The sequence below is a fragment of the Alosa pseudoharengus genome, unplaced genomic scaffold (assembly GCF_046254945.1).
Source record: "Alosa pseudoharengus isolate Yale_2024_CS ecotype anadromous, Long Island Sound unplaced genomic scaffold, YU_APseudo_1.1 YU_APseudo_1.1_scf_16, whole genome shotgun sequence".
Classification (NCBI taxonomy): Eukaryota; Metazoa; Chordata; class Actinopteri; order Clupeiformes; family Clupeidae; genus Alosa; species Alosa pseudoharengus.
This window is the reverse complement of record NW_027468630.1, coordinates 6,224,647-6,245,974: the sequence shown is the minus strand read 5'-3', so window position 1 is coordinate 6,245,974 and position 21,328 is coordinate 6,224,647. Positions and strand designations below refer to the sequence as shown.

Below are 21,328 nucleotides of genomic sequence, written 5' to 3'. Positions count from 1 at the left end.
ACAGAGAGAAAGAGAGAGAGAGAGACAGAGAGAGGTGGTGGGGGTATGAAACCATGACAACCATCCGCTGCTTCCCAGCATTTTTACTAAATGAGAGCCAGCAGCCGAATGGGACAGCTCTGAGAACAAGAGGCTTAAACCCCTCAGAAGAAACACGCATGCACGCACGCACGCATGTACGCACACACACGCACACACACATGCACGCACGCACGCACGCACGCACACACCCAGATGTAACACCTACGGACAACATTTGACTCTGTCAAATTCAGGCCCAAATATACTGTATCCAACTGCAATACAACACCATACCACTAACTTGGTGACTTAGTATATAACATTATAATTTGACACCAACAGGTCCTGTTGTATGGTTTCAGACATAAACAGCTGTATGTTTGTGCCATGCCTGGCTAAATATCAGCTTCATCTAAAAAGACACTAAAGTTCAACTTACAACCCTACACCCTGGCTGGACGCAGATATTCCCAAAGCAGCCACCCCCCAATACAGAGGCCACTGTTGGCACTGACCTAAAAACAACTGGATTGGCAGTGACTAATTAGCTTGCACACATGCCCTCATTCACTTCCACTGATTTGCATGAATTTGGGTGGACATCCAGTGAGGATGCAAGTGAATGGGAGAGCGTGCCAGCTAGCCAGTTACCAGTTTGTCTTATTGACGTTCTGTTACAGTTATATTGATAGGCTGGGCATTCAGTCAGTAGATCAGTATATATCAGCAGGCATTCAGGCTAGCCACTGCAGCTAATAGGCTCACGTTGTGCCAGTGAATCCAACCACAACCAGAGGCAATCAAATTACTGTAAAGCACTTACACACTATGTCTACATCTACCAATGATGAACCTTGTTATGACTGGAGTGATTATGAATACTGGGCCATTTAGTATATTTGAATATACGAGTAAGAAGGAGGAGGAGGAGCTTATAGAGAAAAATAAAGGATGAAAGAAAGAAAAAAAGAAAGAGAGAGAGAAAGAGAGAAAACTGGAGTGATTATGGATACTGAGCCATTTAGTATATAATAAAACAATAATACTGTAATAAAACAGCTCTTTGCCCAGCAGAGTTTCTGAAATGTATGCTGCTGTCTTTCTCTCTCTCTCTTTCTCTCTCTCTCTCTTTCTTTCTTTCTTTCATCCTTTAATTTTCTCTATAACCTCAGAGAGAGAGAGCGAGAGAGAGAGAGAGAGAGAGAGAGAGAGAGAGAGAGAGAGATCTAATGGCAGGCTGTGCAGTGGTGCAGTCCTCTGTGATGCAGTTTAACTAGCGCTGCAGCTGCTGCGATAAAGCTTAAGACTGACACGCTAGAGGGACCAGGAGGGAGAGAGGGAGATCAGGAGAAGGAGAAAACGAAAGATGAAAAATGAGTGGAGAAAGGGATACGGAAGGGAGAGGGAGTGTGTGAGAAGTCAGAAAGAGAGAGACACAGACTGAAAAATGAGGAATGAGAGGTGAGGTCCAGCCATGCATGGTGTGCACTGAGGAGAGAGAGAGATAAAGAGGTTGCAATTTAGCTTCCATATGCTGTGTTTGCAAGAGGTCAGAGAGTTAGGAAAGACAGCAGCATACGTTTCAGAAACTCTGCTGGGTAAAGAGCAGTTTTATTATTATTACTTTATTATTATTCTATTTATTATTTATTATTAACACAAATCTTACACTACAAACTAATCATGTCCTGTCACTCAGCCACGTGTTAAGCAAGTGGTATGCTCCTCCGTGCAAATTTGCACAAGTCAAAGACGTCCCAATTGTTGGGAAGCACACGGAACCCCTCAGATGGGCATTGATGACGCAGAGGGGCAGAAAGGCTAGGCAATCAAGGACATGGGTAGATAGATGGAGTAAAAATAATAAATAAAAAGTTCTATGGAGATGTGCAAAAGTTGGAGAAAGTCAGATATGTGTGTGTGTGTGTGTGTGTGTGTGTGTGTGTGTGTGTGTGTGTGTTTTGACGTGTGATGAAATAAGAAAATAAATAAAAGGTCTGTAGCATAGGGAGAGGGATGTAAAAGTGCTAAAAGTCATGTAGGTGTGTGTGTGTGTGTGTGGGGGGGGGGGGGGTCCTGAGTGCTGAGGAGTGAATGAGTGCAAAGTCAGTATAGTGTGAGTTCAGAGTTGGGAAATGTTTGAGAGTGCTGAGGAGTGAATGTGTGCAAAGTCAGTATAGTGTGAGTTCAGAGTTCGGATGGCCTGTGGATTAAAAACTTCTCCTGAGTCTCTCAGTTCTGGCTTTGTGACTACATAGGCGTCTTCTTGATTTCAGCGGTAGGAATAATCCATTGTTAGGATGAGAAGAGTCCTTCAGAATCTTTTGGGCTCTTAGGAGTACTCTTCTGGAATAGATATCTTGTAGAGCATGGAGTTGAGTTCTTATAGTACGTTCAGCTGAGCGCACTACTCTCTGCAGAGTACTACAATCTCTAACTGTGGAGTTCCCATACCAGGTGATGATGCTACCAGTTAGAACACTCTCAACCGCTGAAGTGTAGAAGGCCTTCATGATGGATGTAGAAACTTTGAATTTCCTTTGCTGACGAAGGAAGTAGAGTCGTTGTCTGGACTTCTTCAGAACATATTGAGTGTTAACAGTCCATATTAAGTCTTCAGTAATGTGGACACCAAGGTATTTAAAACTTGTGACTCTCTCTACAGGTTGCCCGCTGATCATTAGTGGGGTGTAACTGTAGTTCTGCTGCTGCCTTCTGTAATCCACTACCATTTCCTTGGTTTTATTGACATTCAGTGTCAAGCTGTTAGATTGTCACCACTGTGCCACCTCATCAACCTGATCCAAGTAGAGCTGTTCATTGTTGTTACTAATCAGGCCCAAGATCACTGTGTCATCTGCAAACTTGATGATGGAGGTATGACTACTGTTGGCTTTGCAGTCAGATGTCAGACCCCCCACTCTAACCACTTGTGAACGGTTGGTGAGAAAGTCAAATATCCAGTGACACAGGATGAGGTTCAGTCCTAAGGCCTTCATCTTTGTGACCAAGGTGAGAGGTACTATCGTGTTGAATGCTGAACTAAAGTCAATGAACAGCATCCTCACATAATTCCCATTCCCCTCCTCCAGGTGAGTTAAGGTGGTGTGCATGAGGTTTGAGATGGCATCCCCTGTAGACCTGTTGGCTCTGTAAGCAAATTGGAGGGGGTCGAAGGAGGCAGGGAGGGATGAGCAGATCATGTTTTTCACAAGCTTCTCAAAACACTTCATCACTGTAGACGTCAGGGCTACTGGGCGGTAGTCATTCAGACACGATGGACTTTTGTTTTTCAGTACTGGAACAATAACAGACTGCTTGAGGCAAGTAGGAACTGTCTCCTGAGCCAATGATGTGTTAAAGATATAAGTGAACACAGGAGCTAACTGAGCAGCGCAGGATTTCAAAACCCTGTTAGAAATTCCATCCGGTCCAGCAGCTTTTCTACAATTAACCCTCCTAAAGGCATTGCTCACATCGACCTCAGAGACACAGAAAGGTGCATCCTCATTTGCTTCACATGCTGCAGCTAGTGCAAGATAGTCTGTGTTTTTCATGTCAAAGCAAGAATAAAAAGCATTAAGTTCATCAGGGAGGGCTCCCATGCCGGGAGACGACCTTGAAATACGGGAGAACCCGGGAAAAACGGGAGTGTTGACAGGTATGGTCTGGGCACTCACCGTTCGCAGTGCTCAGTCTGAGGGGCGGGATAATCGGTTGTCTTTCAAATTCCCTCTGCACGCAATAGGACAGCGCCGAGTCCCATGCGTTTGCCATCTTAAAACAAGCTTAACTCGTGTCACACTGTTGGCCAACAGCAACATCCATCTTCTTTGTTTTCAAGTAGCAGGGAATTCAAGCCAAACCGTTGCAACTCTGCCATCAATCATTATATTAAGCCCGCCTAACGACTCTATACACGATTTGATTGGCCTGATAGAAGTTTAATTTTTCGAGCTCACAAGCCAACGGAGAGTTGCTAGACTAGCCCTGGAAGCAAATGTAATTTGCTGCCGCTAGGGTGCGTCTAGATTTCTAGGCTAGCAATAGGCAAGGCAATTCAATTTTATTTATACAGTGCAATTCATACACCAAGGTAATTCAATGTGCTTTACACAGACAGAAACAGAGAAGAGCAAACAGAAATAAAAGCAAGAATCTAAACAATATATAGTCCAGTTACAGTATGTGAATGGGTCTGTTCATTCATTTATTTTTACTAGGCTTCTGAGGAACATAGTAAGAAAATTAGATCACTGCTAGAGTTGGGTGTCAAAACTGCAGATAATACCATCACAGTTACAATTGCTTGTGTCACAGTTATGTTGAGGGCAGTTAGACATAACACATTCCTTGTCACTGACCACCACAATGGAGAGATACACATGTGTGCCTCGGTCACCAGATCATTGTCATCCAAACGGCTTTCCTCCAGTATCTAAGCAGCATTTATGCTCATTTGTCTGAAAATGTACCTTTAGTCTTTAAATTATTTTATCAGACTCTATCCAATTCAGGAATTTGAGTGTAATCATTAGGTCTAGCATCAGGTACGTTTGTGCACCTTAACCTCTCTGAAGTGTGTTATACTCTGAATGGAATGAGCTGGTTGGCATAAACACAAATAGACCAATCACAGATTTGCTTTTGCCTCTGAAAATTAAATGTATTTAATTCACTGCTCTTCTATATCTGGGCCCATTACCCTCATTGCTGTTGTGTAATTTGTCACCTAACCTGGCTTGATTTAGAGGATCCTGTCTCCAGATACCCTGTTTAAAAATGCAGGTGTGTAGCCCAGGCCAGCTAACCATGGCTGGCTGGTGTATACCTGCTTGACATGTTTCAGAGAGAGGCAAATATCACTGGATTAAAGGAGGCCTACATCCACTCCAAGGCTTCCCCTAGTGTTCCATTCACAGGCCCTGCCAGTACTGCACCCCCCCTCCCTCTTTCAAACTATTATCCCTCTCTCCCCTCCCCCCTTCCCTTCATACTCCTTTTGTGACATATGGGCTTTCCTCAGCAACAACAGAGAAGCAGCAATCAGTACCAGTGGCCAACAACACAAGAATGTAGACAGCGCTATACTGTCTCTATTTCACATGTAATACGGGTTTACTGTACTGAAATGTAGTGATTTAAAAAAAAAAATACAACGATTCTAATTTAGTCTTTAATTAAATCTCAAACTCTGTATAACCTAGTGTTCCTTGGAGAGATCCGATTAATTCGTAGTTGGCTAGGCTGTCACGCCATGTACGCTGTCCTTCAGTGGCCCGTGAAAAGCCTACAGAACAAGGTGTTCACACAATCTCAACTTGCAGCAATAACCACCAACTCAGTTGTGTGCATTCTATTAGATTCTATTTACTAAACCAAACACATCCACGCAATAAAATCGATGTGTGGATAAATGTGTGGGTTTATCCTAGGCCTCGCCAGCTGGGTTGGACAGAGATGGTACCACCGCATATTGTGGTTGCTGGCGAAAACAGATGGACAACTAGAGAAGTCAGAGAGAAAGACCCCTTTCTCACGGCGTCAGAACGTCACCCCACTGTCAGAGAGCGACAGAAGGGAGGGCTTCTACAGTTCATATACAGCACCACGGAATTCATCCTATGCCGCAAGCCATGTCCACCACTCCACACATTAAAACTTAATTTCAGTGTTTTAGCCTGCTCAAGTCGTGGCCTGTGTCAAATCAGTGCACCAAAAAAAAAAAATCCCCCGATAACACGTATTACAAACGTGATCCCAAATTGAGACGCTTCAGTACAAGACCACTGATATCGGTACCAAGTTACGTATGATTTGGACGGTTCCTTAATGCGTTAATGGACTGGTTTCTAACACTGTTTTGTCAGAACATGGTCGGATGTACAGCCCGTACTGGTAGGGAACACGTCCCGTTGTCTGGTAAATAGGGATTAACGGCATTATGTCTCATTCAGACGAAAGCCAAGCAAGCTGACAGTTGCACTACTTTGCTTGATGCATTGATAACGAGCCTCCTAACATAGCTAATGTGTCCAAGTTTAAATTTCAAAGAGCAAACATCCTGCCAGTGGTCACGACCACAAATCGTGTGGAGCAAATTTTAATTCTGTGCATTCACTGAGTCGCTGAACCATGAACGACCTGCCAAAAATCGCACATTCAGCCCTACGGCTACGACCTGAGTGTTTCATATGGTACTGTTGCCAGATAGAGCGCACCAGCGCATCCGCATCCCAGCGCGAGGAGAACAGCATCCTGGCACTGTAAATGCCTACAAAAAACGAAGAGAAGGACCTACCTGTCTGCCCTTTTCCTAGGGTCTTTTCCAAGCGATAGGGTCCCACGTAATTGGCATGTTGGGCGCTACCTTCCCTTGCCGATGTTGACATGTTTGCTTAAGGTTTACGCCGAGGTTCACGAAGGCGTTAAATAGGTTACTGTGTCTTTTTTGCACCGACAGCAGCAGTGCCCTATCCTCTCCAGCCCGATCAGGTTGGTGCTTCGCTCGTTCGATTTGAGTTAGGTAGTTCTTTCACACCGCGTCGCCCTGTTCTCCTTCGCTATAAGACGCTATTAGATACAATTGGCATTGTGTGGAGCTAACGTGCGTAGCCTCTCTTTGCCTGCGTCGGTGCTAGGGAGCAGGGAGAGCTAGCCTTGCTCGCATCAGCACTGTCGAGGCGAATGCTCACCGATGCTCCAAACACAGTACACTGATTGACGCAACATTCGACAAAGCAGCGTCTGTCCTGACGCCTGCGCAGAGGAGCAACACGGTTTGAGATCCGCAGAACAGAAGTTGGGCTGATGCACGGTCCGGGCCGTGCCGGGCGGGGCTGGGGATCACCAATATGCCTCATCGTCTACCTTTTACTTTCTAATGTTCTTTCCACACTTCTTTCAGGGTTTTTTCTTGTGTTACGGCGGCAATGTATGCAATTTTGTATTGGTATATCAGATTGTCTACAATAGTTTTACAATAAACACTGTAACTAGCGTTCGCTTCATCCTTCTCTCTTTATCAGTGTGCGTGTCCCATACAGCAGGTAGTATTTTCCTAGATTGTCACAGATGCAGCGTTTCACAGCACTCACCTTGAGAACCATTGCTCTGGGAGCTGATTACCAAACGTCAGCAGGTGTGTCCAGGTAGTCATATGTTACTCTTTCTCTCTCTATACAAGAAAAAAAAACAAGCACACATTTTACTGTGTATACTATAGCCTACAAACAAGTACTATACTATACTGTTACATTTTGGGTTCTTCTCCTGAATGTGGAGAGGATGAGGTTGTTAATGGCAAAACGCAGGCTCTCCTTCACCTAACCCCTGCGGAGGCTGACAGGCTTGTGCCTAACGCCTTCCACAAAGATCTGTCTGCCTACACATTGCTGCAGCATGCTCTCAATTAGCATGGACCTGCAGGGCCTTGCCTCACATTGTGACAGTAACCTGGACCACTGTCTCCTCAACTGACCATGAATTAGACTTGGTTGCCAAATGAGGCAAGTCTCAATTCCTTGTGGTTCCAAGTTGAGGAGCTCCTGCTAATGCAGGGGTCAGCCCCCGAGTGAGCCATGGAGGAGGGAAGGGGGTTGTCCTGTGAGGACATTTGTTCTCTACATTTTGCCCATCCGGGTGTAATGCGTACACATCCATACACACACACTTGGAGCAGTGAGCTGGGTGCCCACACACACTAGGACCTACACATCCGGAGCAGTGGGCAGCCCTTAATCCGGCGCGCGGGGAGTGGTTGGGGGTTAGGTGCCTTGCTCAAGAGCACCTCATCCATTAATGTGGATATGGGAGAGCTGTTTTAATCACTCCCCCCACCCACATTTCATCATCAGTAGGCCACAGATGCCCCAATTGATGAGCAGTCATCAATATTATATTATTATTACTATTATAATAGCTGTTATTCCTGAGGAGATGGGTTTTTGGCCAGGTGTAAGGGAGAAAGTGTTCAAAAAAGAGCTCACTAAGACAGTCAGGTGTTTCACTTCAAACATGCTCAAAGGCTTTGAAGTCTTGGAGAACATCTGTACAGGAGGGGTCCTCTCTCTCCCTTTCTCTCAATGTCTGCGCCCTCCCTCTCTCAACCTCTAAGACCCTTATTTATTCATAACACATTCAGCACCATAAAGAAATCTTACCATGCTCAACAGTCAGCATACAGTAAGCATTTGTGAAATAAATATATATATAGGGCTCACAGAAGGTTGAAAATATGTGTCTTTTGTTTTGTTTGGGTAGTCATAGTACCTTGTAAGAAGGATCACACTTCTATGGTGGATTTAGACTATACCAGAGGTCACAAACCACCACTGCATTTTAACCTGATTAAAACTCCGCTGTCCTGATGTAGCCACGGTAACCACCTCAAACCAATAATAAGACTCCTGGGAGGGGAGAGTGACAGATGTAACCCTGCCCCCAACATACAGGCAGACGCACACACACACACACACACACACACACACAGATCATGTGACATACATAGTAATGCTCAAAGATAAGTACACTAGGCACACAAACATGTGCATACACACACATGCAAACCCACACACACACATGCATACAAACACACACACATACACACACACACAAATAATAACCCATGTAATGAAACATGTTCACCCCTAACCACTTGTTCGGAGAAGAGGGCAGACTTTGTCATTGGCTGCTCCACATACGACGGTCTCAAAGGGGCTCGCCATTTATTAATTGTGTCTCCCCCCACAACTTTACTGCTATTGTCTCAGTAGCACGGCTCGTGACCTCACCAGCTAAATCAATCTCTTTCGCTGTCCCTCCCTCTCCTCACGTCAGCCCCTGACAATAGCGCACCACAAACAAAAGGCCACACCGCTGGTGTGTGGTGTAGCAACTGTGGTAAAGGCACCACCTAAGCACTTCATTTCATGATTTCTCAAAGTGGTGCTTTTCACATTTTTATATATTATTCACATTTGTCATGGATGAACGTGAGATAGCAGAGATGGGGTAAACACAAGAGGGGAAAGGTGAACAAAGAAACAAATGAAGCTAAAGATTTATTGACTATGTAATTCGTATATTGGTTGGGCAAGGCATGGATTGAGACACACAAAAAATCAAACCTTTGACTTTACCTGAAAAACTGACTTTTGTTACAACCTCCAAGCCTCTCTTGAAACAAGACAACCAGTAAATGTAAATATGTTAGATTATTGATATTCATGATTGTGTGGTTAACCATGTTATTAGGATGTTTTTTGTTAAAAGAGCATTTGATATCGTCTTGATTTCAAAAGAACATCTGTTTCTGAGGGCTCCACTGTATAACCTTAGCATTCTCTAAACATTAGATGATGAAAAGGATATCATCATAATTATAGAACATACAGAATATGTAAACACAGTTTTTACCAAAGTGAAACATACTGTATGTTGTTTAGTGTGGCATCACCACATTTAGTGTTTTCATTAGTAACTATAGTGCCTGAAGTTGTAGTAACGCCCTTCTTACCCCTGCACGAGTGTTCCATGAAACAGTAAGGTCCCATTTGCCACACTATTGTTCTGCTGTGCAAGGCTGCATGTGTCTGTTTTACCTGCTTTGAAATTGCAGTCCTTCTGTTGGACCTTTGGATAAGGGAAGATTTGGTTTCGACCTCCCTAAAGAGGATTTGAAGAGTTTTTGAGACCAAATGTACAGTAAACAAAAGTTAAAGCCTGTAATCAGAACAGATAGTATATGTTTACTTTCAGCTTGGGTAACCAGCCCTGCAGACAGTCAATCAAATTCCTGCAACAGAACTGACAACAGACAATTGAAAAACAATGCATATTCCCTGTCTGGATTTAGGGGCTTGAGATTACAAGACTATTACATACACCTTATCCACATGTAAAGCATGTGACCTCAACAGTTCTCTGTCCATCTGAAATAGCCATTTCTCTATTGCACTACCTGACATGTTTGTCACACATCAGCGATCCCAATGAGCCAGTTTTTTTTCGAATCTATACAGGTAGGCAACAAGAGCAAAAAAGAAAGCTCATATGGCTTGGAAGATGCATAATCTATGGTCAGCACATTAAAATATTTGCTATTTCTTTCATTTTTAGATATTTTCACCCTACATGTGACAACACTAGAAAAATCCATGGCATTTCATTTGAAACACCTGAAGTATGTTTGCAAGTTTCTGACCTGGGGAGCCTGAAAACTCTTCTTTAGGAGTTTGTAACCACATAGTTGGAATAAAATCCTGGATTTGGCAGGTAGTAATACCTTTGTTTGTTCAATTGGTCTTTTTTATGCTGAAAAGCTACACTCTCTGCCTCCCTTTGCTGCTCACAACTGAGGATGCAGACCATGCTAAAAAATACCTGGTATGAAACCATTTTCAGAAGCAATAGATTATTGTGACTCTCAAATTCCACTGTCACTATTGCATTTCAACATGTAAAATGCAATAGTTGAGGAACTGGCAAGCTCTACAATAAAGACAGTTAATAAATATCATGAGAATATCCATAGATACAGTATATATCATTATAACATACAGTACACACACATTTTTTTTGGTGGTCACAGAAACTTGTTATGCAGCAAAGAGAAAGATGCTGCCCTCTGCTGATTCCTTTTAAAAGCACACTTTATTCAGTATACAGTACATATTGTATTTAACATATTAGACCTATATTGAGATAACTGGGCCACCATTTAGTCCACCTAATATAACAATCAGGCTCCAAGACACAGACATATGGAGTGACACAGGCCCTTCTTGTCCAGATCCAACATTGTGTAATGTTCACTATTCATCTCAAGCCTAAGCCATGAAACACACAGGCCATACAATTCATAAAACACAAAAGTTAATGGAGACATTGTTTATTACATATTAAAAACACACCAATATTAAAGAAAATGTGGGCTAAATGATGGAGCAAAAGAGATCACAAAAGCAAAGTAAAATTCGATGCGAATAACAAACGCGAAACAGAATAGACTATAAAATATTTGACTACAGGAAAATACTTCAAATTAACAAACTCAATAGAAAAAGAGAAGGGCAGACAAAAGTTAATTTGGTTGTCCAAATAAAACAGGCTATAACTGGCCTTTACAAAAAAATAGCAGCATTTACTGTATTCATAATATTTTGTACGATTTATTTTCATTTCTCCTCCTTTTAATTTTAAAACAATTCCCAACTTGCACAAATGGGAAATATCCCAGAGGTATTGACACCGTATTGATACACCCATTTTATATAGGCTTTATCGCAATTGCTGTAAAACATTTTGTGGTTCTCTGGGTCAGGAGAAACAGAAGTTTTCAGGCTGGTTCTCCTTCTTTAAATGAAGGCTTTCCTAATAATACTTGAAAGTCAAGTCCGGTTTATTGATTTATCTTGAAATATGCTCAAATCATAACTTAGTGGTGAACTTAGAGGCAAATTCTCCCATGTGCGTAAGTAAAGATGCCTTTCAGAAAGTTTCAGCCTGCCCACATTCTGCCCTTGACTACAGGAAAATTCGGGCGTTTCTTATATAAACAACTGTTCTGCCACTGATTTACGCACTTTTCCAGCTAAGCACTTCTGAGGGCTGTATTAAGGTCGAGCACTTTTTTTGACTTACGCACCCTTACACACTTACTTGGGGGAATTTGCCCCACAGTGAACGGCTGGGGCCTATAACGTTGTAGTAGAAATACATCCCTTCTGGCCAGTTGATAAGCAGAAAATGTAGTTCATGACTGCGACCAAAATTCACTGTTAAAAACTGTGCTGAAAACAAAGTCTGAAAACAAAGTCTTCAGACAGGCCGTGTTTGATGCAAAAATGGTTTATTCTTGCCAGTAAAACACCAACAGCATAAACCAGAGTGTTCCCGGGATCGCACTGAAGATCAACAGTCACACATCTTACTTATACCCCTCCTGAGAAACTGAGACAGCACTTGGAAATACCTAACCCACAGGTGGTGCTTGGATAAGAAAAGTCTGGAGCTATCTGTCTATCTTTTGATGGTCAGCATTAATGCTGCCAGAGGTAATATTTTTTAGTCATAAGCAGCACTAGGGTCAAGTGCTCAGTTCATGCTCTAGAGCATGGATTTGCTGACTTGTTGCTGACCTTGTTGAGGTTGAAGATCCTGCACTAAAGCAACACAATGTATTTATTTTACCATGAATACTGGCATCGCAACATGTAGTTTCCCAACCAGGAGCATAACCTTTTCTGTTGTTGAGGAAGAGGGTACTCCCTTAGTGCTAAATGGTAGTTGAAAATGGACAAAAAAGAATGACTACATTGTGTTATTTACTGGCATTGACATATTAGTGGAGTTTAAATGTACAGTACTTGTATTTGTGTCACATCACTGTCATCAATAGCTCTGACAACCCTAAAGCTTTATGGCTTATTTTGAGTGTGTCTTTTGATGTGCTGTAAGGTGGACCTTTTGCCTGAACCTTTGTCCACAGCGAAGACATTTGAAAGGCCTCTGTCCAGTGTGGATTAGCATGTGCCTCTCTAAATTAGTGGCAACAGAAAAACTATGTCCACACTCTTTGCAGTGAAAGAATTTGTCCACATCATGGGATCGATCTCTCATGTGTATAACATGCTGTGTATGAAGCAAAAGACTTTCCACACTCTTTGCAACCATATGGCTTCTCTCCTGTATGTATTCTCTCATGCGTTACAGCAGCAACTTTGGTAGAAAAACCTTTCTCACAGTGAGAACACTTGTATGGCTTCTCTCCACTGTGTATTCGTTTGTGTGTATTCAATGTTGCCTTACTTCCAAAACTCTTTCCACACTCTGTGCAGCCGTAGGGCTTGGTGTGAGAATTTTTATGTATCCTGAGATTTATTTTAGAGCTAAAGGCCTTTCCACACTCTTGGCATTTAAATGGCTTCTCACCAGTATGGAGTCTTAGGTGGTCGCGCAGTCCACCGGCAATGGCAAAGCTTTTGCCACAATCTTTGCAGTAGTGCGTCTTCTCTACAGGATGCATTTCCTTCATGTGTCCGCAATATTCCTCTTTGTTATTGTAACCCTTTCCACATTTTGGACAAGGATAAATGAAAAACGGTTGTTGCTGCAGCTGCACTAAATCAGGCTTCCTTTCAGGGAATCTTGTTTGCCGTAGCTTAAGGTGTCTTGCTTTAGTTCCTCTGTGATGCCAATTGTTCTCGTAATCACCTGTAAAAAATCAAGTTAAACCATTAATTTCCCTAACTAGTTTCCTCTCTTACACTTAGATATAACATTTGTTATTGTTTTATTTTCACTGTTTTTATGTGTTATCATTTTGTTACATATTGCATCTTCAGATTATATACCTCAGATACTTTATTTTTATGTCTCTATCTGACATTTTCTCTTGTAATTAAGATGGCCATCTAAAGGAGAATTTGGTCAAGATGTACCGCTACTCACAAAACAGTTTTGTATTAGTCCGCTCCGTATTAGGAAATTGCTGCACACTTCTTTCATATGACAAATAAATGTAATGTTTCAACAATGAATTATGTCAAGTAATCTAGGCCATTGGTTCCCAAAGACTGGGTCGCAGGAGATTTTATTTGGGTCGCCAGCACAATTTATGTTGTGTAATAGGCCTAGCTTATACAATTTAACCAGGAAAGCTATCAATTTTCTATTGGGATATAGTTTGTTTACCACAGTGACGGCCCTAGAATAGCTCTGAAACTGGGGGCGAACGCGTCGCAGAGGGGGTAGCGTGCATCTCACTCGCAAAAGGAAACATTTCTGTGGGGTGCCTGCTATGGACCTCGCAGTTGCAAAATGCAAGGGACATGAATCAGCATGAACATTAACGGACAGCTGCTTCCGTTGACCGATTAAAATCTAGTTACCATGCTGTCAACTAAAGCAGACATCCGTATACCGGGCATGGCTATTCAATTTGCGTCATAGGCTGATAGTTTCGATTGTAGATGCACTCTTTAAAGTTAATAGCAGCCTCCTCACATTCCTTATTATTTCGGATTTAAAATGCACACCAATGCATAAAATAAGGCTACAATTTAAATGGACATTTTAAAAGCTATCATTTCCTCTTGTTTTCCACCTCGCAAACACTATTATCTTTTGGCTATTGCAAAAGTCTCTTGTTCTGATATTTATTCATTTCACATTCTTACAACAACGTCACAACATCAATACACAGCCTTATAAGGCCTACAAACAACCAAACTTTTAACTTGCGGATTCAATGCGGATTTAACTTTCCAAAGTAACCTCCAGAAATAGGCTACAATATAACGACTTGAGTTATTTGCTATGTTTACATCGGAATTAACGCTGTTATGGATCCATTTGTCTGCAACGCAACGCAGCCTACAACATCTCTCTTTAGATACAGGAACAGCTTACTATGTTGAAGAGTGACGATTGCATAGAATGCAAGAATATCCCCAAACTCTCGGATGTGCATTAAAGCGTTATTTTTTAGGTAACTTTCCACGCTGATGGTGCTCAAAATGCAACACAACTGTGTTCAAAGCAGGATGAGGAAAACCTGAGGTTGTGTGTTTCTACAAAACTGAGCGAGAATTTTATAGTTGTAAAAATATTTAACATTGTTTCATGTGTAATTGAGATTGCAGAGTTGGGAAACTGAGTCAGTGCAACACCAATCCCTGTAATAGTAGTGGTAGTAGGCCAGACCTAGGCGCTATTAGTATACATATGGCAGTGTAGAATGGTTAGGGGGGGCATATAAAAGTTTGAGAACCTGTGGCCTAAAACAATATTGGTGGTTGCATGTTAGATCTGAAGTGAAATGGGTCGCGATGGTCTGTCATTTTTAAAAAGTGAATCCCCAGAAAAAAAGTTTGGGAAACACTGATCTAGGCAACGTTTTAATCAAGTCTAGAGTCTGGTTTTAAAGTCCAAGTCAAAGTAATTTCAGTAAAGTCAAAGTAAAGTCAGGCCTGAACTCATCAAAATAATGACTTGATTCTAACTCGAGTAATGTGACGAATCCATATCTGGATTGGTATTCATTTGACCCTGACCGATGTTCCGTATACAGTATTTGGTTTATTTATGATTTGCCATGAAGGCCTATATAAGAAATACTCACGAGAACATGAATTTTGAGGTCCCTCTTCTTCGGCTTTTATTTGCTGACCACCAAAATTAAGATTTGGAGTCTCCAAGTTGTTTATCATGTACAGTGAAGTCTGTCTCAAGGGATTATTGACAGAGGAACTCATTTTCTGTGTCTGATTAAGATGTCTTTCTTTAACTCCTTTGCGTTGCCAATCCTTTTCGCCATCACCTGTAAAAACATATATTTTTTCACAATTTAAAATGATTTCTTAAGGTTTTAATAAAACATCTGTGTCAAAGAAGTGCGAATGGGAGAATTTGTGTAACTGAAAAGTATGTAACTGGTCACAGTATGTAAAAGAGGACTTATGCATGAATGGGAGAATTCGGCCCTTAGTGAATTAATAGTCAATTACTTAGTAAAATAGGCAAGTAAGGCAAAATCATTTGTCTCTGGCTTATAATTCACGTCAACAGTAATCACGAATCACATTTTCTTTAAACAATCGGCATCGACCGATGTCCGAGTATTAATAGGCAGGTAAATCTGCAGGTAGCCCAGTGATGTTGTTGCTGTGGAACATGTTAAGTTTGTCAAGTCAGGTCTGAACGAAATTGTGACTTGATTCCGACTCTCAAAGCGGTACAAAATATGACCGCCGCTCCGCCCTGCACATTCTTTCTAAAAATATATCATGCTTGCCAATTTGTCTCCTAGTCCAGCCCCTACTCTTGCAACTCTTGTGTATGTAAATGAGTATGTGCATAGTGTTGGTTTGTTTTTGTGTATACTGTATGTGTGCTTCTGTGTGTGTGTGTGTGTGCGTGTTGTTTATGTGGGGGTAATGGTGTGTGTGTGTGTGTGTGTGTGTCTGTGTTTGTGTGTGTGTGTGTGTGCATATGCCTTCTTGCCTGCATATGTCTGTGTTTTTTTATGTGTGTGCGTCTGGGTGTGTTTATGTGTGTGTGTGTGAACATACATTTTGAGGTCCCTCTTCTTCAATCTTTATTTGCTGACCACCGGCATTAAGCTTTGGAGTCTCCAAGTTTGATGTCTGTGTCTGATTAAGATGTCTTTCTTTAACTCCTTTGTGTTGCCAATCCTTTTCACCATCACCTGTAAAAAGATATATTTTTTCACAATTTAAAATGATTTCTTAAGGTTGAGTCCGAGTATTAACAGGCAGGTGAATTTGCGGGTAGCCCAGTGTTGTTGTTGCTGTGGAACAGGAAGTTTGTTAAGTCATTGTGACTTAAATCCATATTTCGATGTACCGCAAAGTGTTACCAAATATGACTGCTGCTCAGTCCTGCACATTCTCTCCGCAAAAATAAATCATGCTTGTCAATTTGTCTCCATCTCCTACTCCAGCCCCTAATCTTGCAACTTTTGTATGTAAACGAGTGTGTGCATAGGCTTGTGCTCATAGTGTGTGCTTGTTGTTGTCCGGCCATCTACAGGCCGATTGGTGTACAGTCACTAAATGTACACATACTGTATATTCATGTATTGTATGGCCCCCCCATGAACGGCTTTTCACGAAACTTGCCATGCATTCAGAAGGTGGTATAATGACCCTTCAAATTTTGTGCTGTTTTGAACATGTCAGCCAGAGATACCTGCGATTACAATGCCTTGTTTTTGCTTTTTCATTTTTAACTAGGTGGCTCTATACCTCAAATGAGTGGATATGGGATGGGTTGACATGGCCCCTTGAGACAAACATACAAAAAAAATAGGTCATCCCAGGCCCTACGGTTCTGGAGATATTCACAGAACACTGTGTCCGGCCCACCCTCCTTTCGGGGGCCCCGGTGCAGTGGCGGGGGGGGGGGGGGGGGGGGGGCGACGGATCAAAACAAAAATCGATGGTTCCGTGTCATCGTTGAGGGGCTATGTACCCACCCAATTTCGTGCAGCCCGGTCTTTCAGTGTCCCAGGAATCGTTGACACAAAATTACTGAGGGCGAAAAAAATACAGAAGAAAAAAAAACTGACTAAACCTAACCAAGCTCACCTCACACTGGTGCATTTATGATTTGCCTGCATCAAAAATACTCACGTGAACATGAATTTTGAGGTCCCTCTTCTTCAGTCTTTATTTGCTGACCACCGGCATTAAGCTTTGGAGGCTCCAAGCTGTTTATCATGTACAGTGAATAGCAATTCATCACCAACAGTGATAATTGTCCCAAGGAAATAGAGACAGGGGCATTCATGTTCTGGGTCTGGGAAGGGAAAAGTTATAATACAATCACACAAGCATTCTACAGTTTTATAGCACAATTGCAAATGTACGCTGTATATGGGATCTGCACCTCTAAAGACATACTGTAGCTTTCATTATAAATGGGACAAGTGTTTGAAGGCCCATTGTCTACAGTATATTGCAATATGATGCAACATAATGTTGATTTCACACCTCTCACCACGTGTGACATCTAATTTCTAGTCTTTTACCCAAGACAAGCAACTACCAATTTAATGTATACAGCAGTGCTACTGTCAAGAATATGATGCTAACCCACACTGACAATTTAATGCGGAGATTCAATTAAAGAGATGCAGCTAACTTACATTGACAATTTGTTTATGACAGTTATTATGAAAACTAGATGTACCGCATACTGGTACAAAATATGAGCGCCGCTCAGTCCTGCACACGCTCCGCAAGTCCCGCCCACTCCACTCCTACTCCATCTATGCGTGCGTTCGTGTGTGTGTGCATGTATGTCTTGCATTGTGCATTGTATGGCCCCCCAAGAAACTTGCCATGTATTCAGAGGGTGTCATACTGATCATATACTATACATATCACTACAAATTTTGTGTAGTTTTGAACATGCCATTCAAACATACCTGCGATTACAACTAATTTTTACACCTCATTTTTGCTTTTTCCTTTTTAACTAGGTGGCGCTATACCACAAATTAGTGGTTATGGAATGGGTTGAAATTACCCTTTGAGACCAACATACAAGAAACATTTGGCCATCCTAGGCCCTACGGTTCTCGAGATATTCACAGAAAACTATGTCCGTCCTACCCTCTTTTTGGGGGATACAGTGAGGCGAGTGGGCAATGGATCAAAAAGAAAATCAATGGTGCTGTGTCATCCTTGTGGGGCTACATGCACACCAAGTTTGGTGCAGCCTGGTTTTCCAGTGTCCCGGGAATCATTGACACAATATTACTGAAGAAAAAAAACAAAAAATCCGGAAGAAAATAAGATCTGACTAAACCCATTAGCTTTGCTAGCACGACGGTTACAGCAATACATTTCAGTGCAGTTATAGCAGCTTTGCAGATTTTGAGTGAGGGTGGGGATGTGGGTGGGCCATTATTGACCTCAGCATTTGAACATCTTGGCTATCTGGCCTTGAGGATAGAGGTGATGTGCGACAGCACAGTGCTAGTCTCAACTAACTTAATGTGGAACATGATGGGCTGAGCATAGAAAGTTGGATGTCGGTTTACCACATGTAATCTTTTCTGATATTTGACCAGTATGACTCCTGTTTTACCCATTATGAACGCATATATTTACGGCAAAGTCCATGATGGCCATGCTCCTTGTCAGTGTCAGTACAGTGAGGTAGAGAAAAGTTAAACTAAACTGCTCCGTAAAAGAAGCAGACTTCATTAATACAAAGCCATACAATAAAGGCCATACAAGTGCCTTAAAATGTCTTACACCTTATATTAGAATTAGATCACATTCCTACAAAGGCACCACACCAGAATGTCCAGCATCCACAGTCCCATAAGGAACGGGCATACTAACGAGTGCACACACAAACATAATGAGGCAAACAAAGTAAACACATGCATAGGCCTAATATTAGCCCTGTTCTTAGTAAGAAAATATACTTTGTTCAGACGATACAAGAGGGAGTTTGACTTAATTGTCACCTTAGTTGATTTCTAGTTACAGTTTGGCTTCTTGAAACGCAATTGCAATGATTAAGCGATCAGAAGACACTTATGCCACTTATAAAGGCAGGGTAGGAGATCATTTCTGAAGCATTTTTTTGCTATATTAGTTCAAATCCTCTTTACATCCCAAAGGGCAATAATTTATATAATTTATAATTAACTCTGACTGACGTCAAACCAAAAATATCAGTAATCGGTGGAAGCCACAGAGCTATAAAAACCCCATTCAATCATTTTCGTGGGCCAGAACAAATTAGTTTACAATAGACGGGACTAGAGAGACAGTGACTTTGGCAAAGCAGGCAGGGAGGCAGACGATACAGGGAAGTGGACAGGTGCTCAGAGTGCTCTTGCCCCAATTGGTTTGATAGAGATTTTTGTGTTTTCTGTAGCCTACGGGTTCTTGTGTAATATAACCTGAAATGTTATATTCAGACACAAAATTTTAACCAACAGCTTGAAAATGTGCGTACATGCATTTAACTTTGGTTCTGTCGCACTCAATCTGACATGCCATGTCCCACTTTTTCGAACACTATCAGGTGGGACAGTGCTGGATTTTTTTTATAACATGAATATAGCTCATTCATACCTTCAATTGTGAATAGTCATCTAGATTGGTAGACTTCAGTCCAGAGCAGATCTGATGACCACTTTGCCTGAAATAAAAGCAATCAAAATATTCAATTAAGTATTAATACACTGAAAAAATGTTGTCTCTTCTCTGATAATTTAGTGATCTGGGATTTATATTAGTTAAACTTTGTCTCAGTAGCTTTTTGTTTTCTCAGATCACAAATGCATTTAAGGTTTTACTGGCGTCACGTTGAACTTACATGAAATTCAATCATCATATTTACATTCTGCAAACAGCTCCACACACCCATTACTCCTGGTGAAATATCATTGTCTATCATGTCCACATTCATTGATAATAAGGTGTGCAACTAGTGACAGCAAATGGACAATTTTACTACATCTGGTGATGGAGGTTAACTTTATGACTGCAGAAAATTTAATTTAATAATGTTAACGTGAAACATAACATAACGTTACCTGCTGGTATCGATGTCTGAGTCAGTTGTTGGTAGACTTGGTAGAAAATGGAGACATGAAACAAGAATAAATGTTAGACTTATTAATACAATTGTTTTGTATCTTTTAGCTGTATCTGTGTGAAAGTAACAACATGACATGTTAGGCTACATTACCTCAGAACTGCTGCATATGTGTGATCGTTCATCATTTCATTTCAGTTTTACAACCCTATAAGGGAGGCAGAAATAGTTGACATTAACCACAACGAAGATAATCTGATAGTCAACAACAAAAATCTACACTATATAAAATGCAAGTTCACCGTGATCATTACTTACCTGGATTGCCTATATCTTTCTCTATCAAACTGTTTCCACATTTTCTTAAGTAAAGTTAACTTGTTTGGTTTTACAGTGTATTTCCTATAAATTTATGGATTTTCTTTCAAATATAAACATATAATATAGTGTTTCCAAATAGTAGCCTATAACAATTCTGCACTGGTTTGGAGTCAATTATAGGTCACATGGCTTAGAAGATATTGAAAAAAGTAGACTGTTCCATATAGGAAACATATGCATTTTCTTTAATATAAAATAGTTGTGCATAACATATACATCTTCTATGCATTTATACACTAGATTGTGCATAAAAATCCCATAAAGTTAGATGTGTCTGCTTAGTATCATATAGGAGAATTATTCTGCATTGATTTGGAGTAACTAAGTCATGTGATATGGATGGTATTTGAAACGGCCGAAACGTTTGGTAATGAAATAAATCAACAAGAAAAAAAGTTGGAGTGCGACCAATCTTTGATTTTCTGTAAATCAGAAATGAGAACATTGGAACAAAGTTATGTAATGTTGCATTTTTGTTGACATATTAGATGCAGAAGTATTATTGTATATATTTTCATCATTCCATTCATCAGCAAATATTGTTACTAGGCCTAGAAATCAATCAGGCTATAAATGGTATATGAACATACCCCTCTGAAAATACCCTAAGCATATAGATAGAAATTAAACTGGGACATTTGGTGTGTGCCAAATGTTTGAGATTGAGAGTGTTGTTGGTCTTAATGTGAGCACATAGCCCATGGATTAATGGATGAAACTTTACCTTCTAATACATTGTCTATATGTTACTGTTCTGTCATTATAAGTCACATATTCAGACAGTGTCATCCACACACCAATTAGTTGCTTATGAAGGATTTATCCAGAATAAAGGGCC

General features: G+C 41.2%; 1 protein-coding gene and 1 long non-coding RNA gene across 3 annotated transcripts in view; both read right to left on the bottom strand.

The window, feature by feature from the left end:
• LOC143126072 (serine/threonine-protein kinase BRSK2-like) overlaps positions 1 to 6,413 on the bottom strand; it is a 92,700-nt gene extending 86,287 nt beyond the window's left edge. The window contains exon 1 of the mRNA XM_076287991.1: positions 6,323 to 6,413. Coding sequence (XP_076144106.1) covers positions 6,323 to 6,413 — 91 coding nt within the window. The remainder of the gene's footprint in view (positions 1 to 6,322) is intronic.
• A 9,734-nt stretch (positions 6,414 to 16,147) lies between these two features.
• On the bottom strand, positions 16,148 to 20,339 carry LOC143125430 (uncharacterized). 2 transcript variants are annotated; one of them, XR_012987259.1, is made up of 5 exons: positions 20,263 to 20,339; positions 20,108 to 20,143; positions 19,644 to 19,710; positions 17,178 to 17,343; positions 16,148 to 16,231 (listed from the first exon to the last, which is right to left on the bottom strand). It is a non-coding gene; the product is annotated as an uncharacterized LOC143125430 (long non-coding RNA). The 2 variants fall into 2 exon arrangements; XR_012987258.1 differs by having other exon boundaries at positions 20,108 to 20,298.
• Between the last annotated feature and the right edge of the window lie 989 nt (positions 20,340 to 21,328).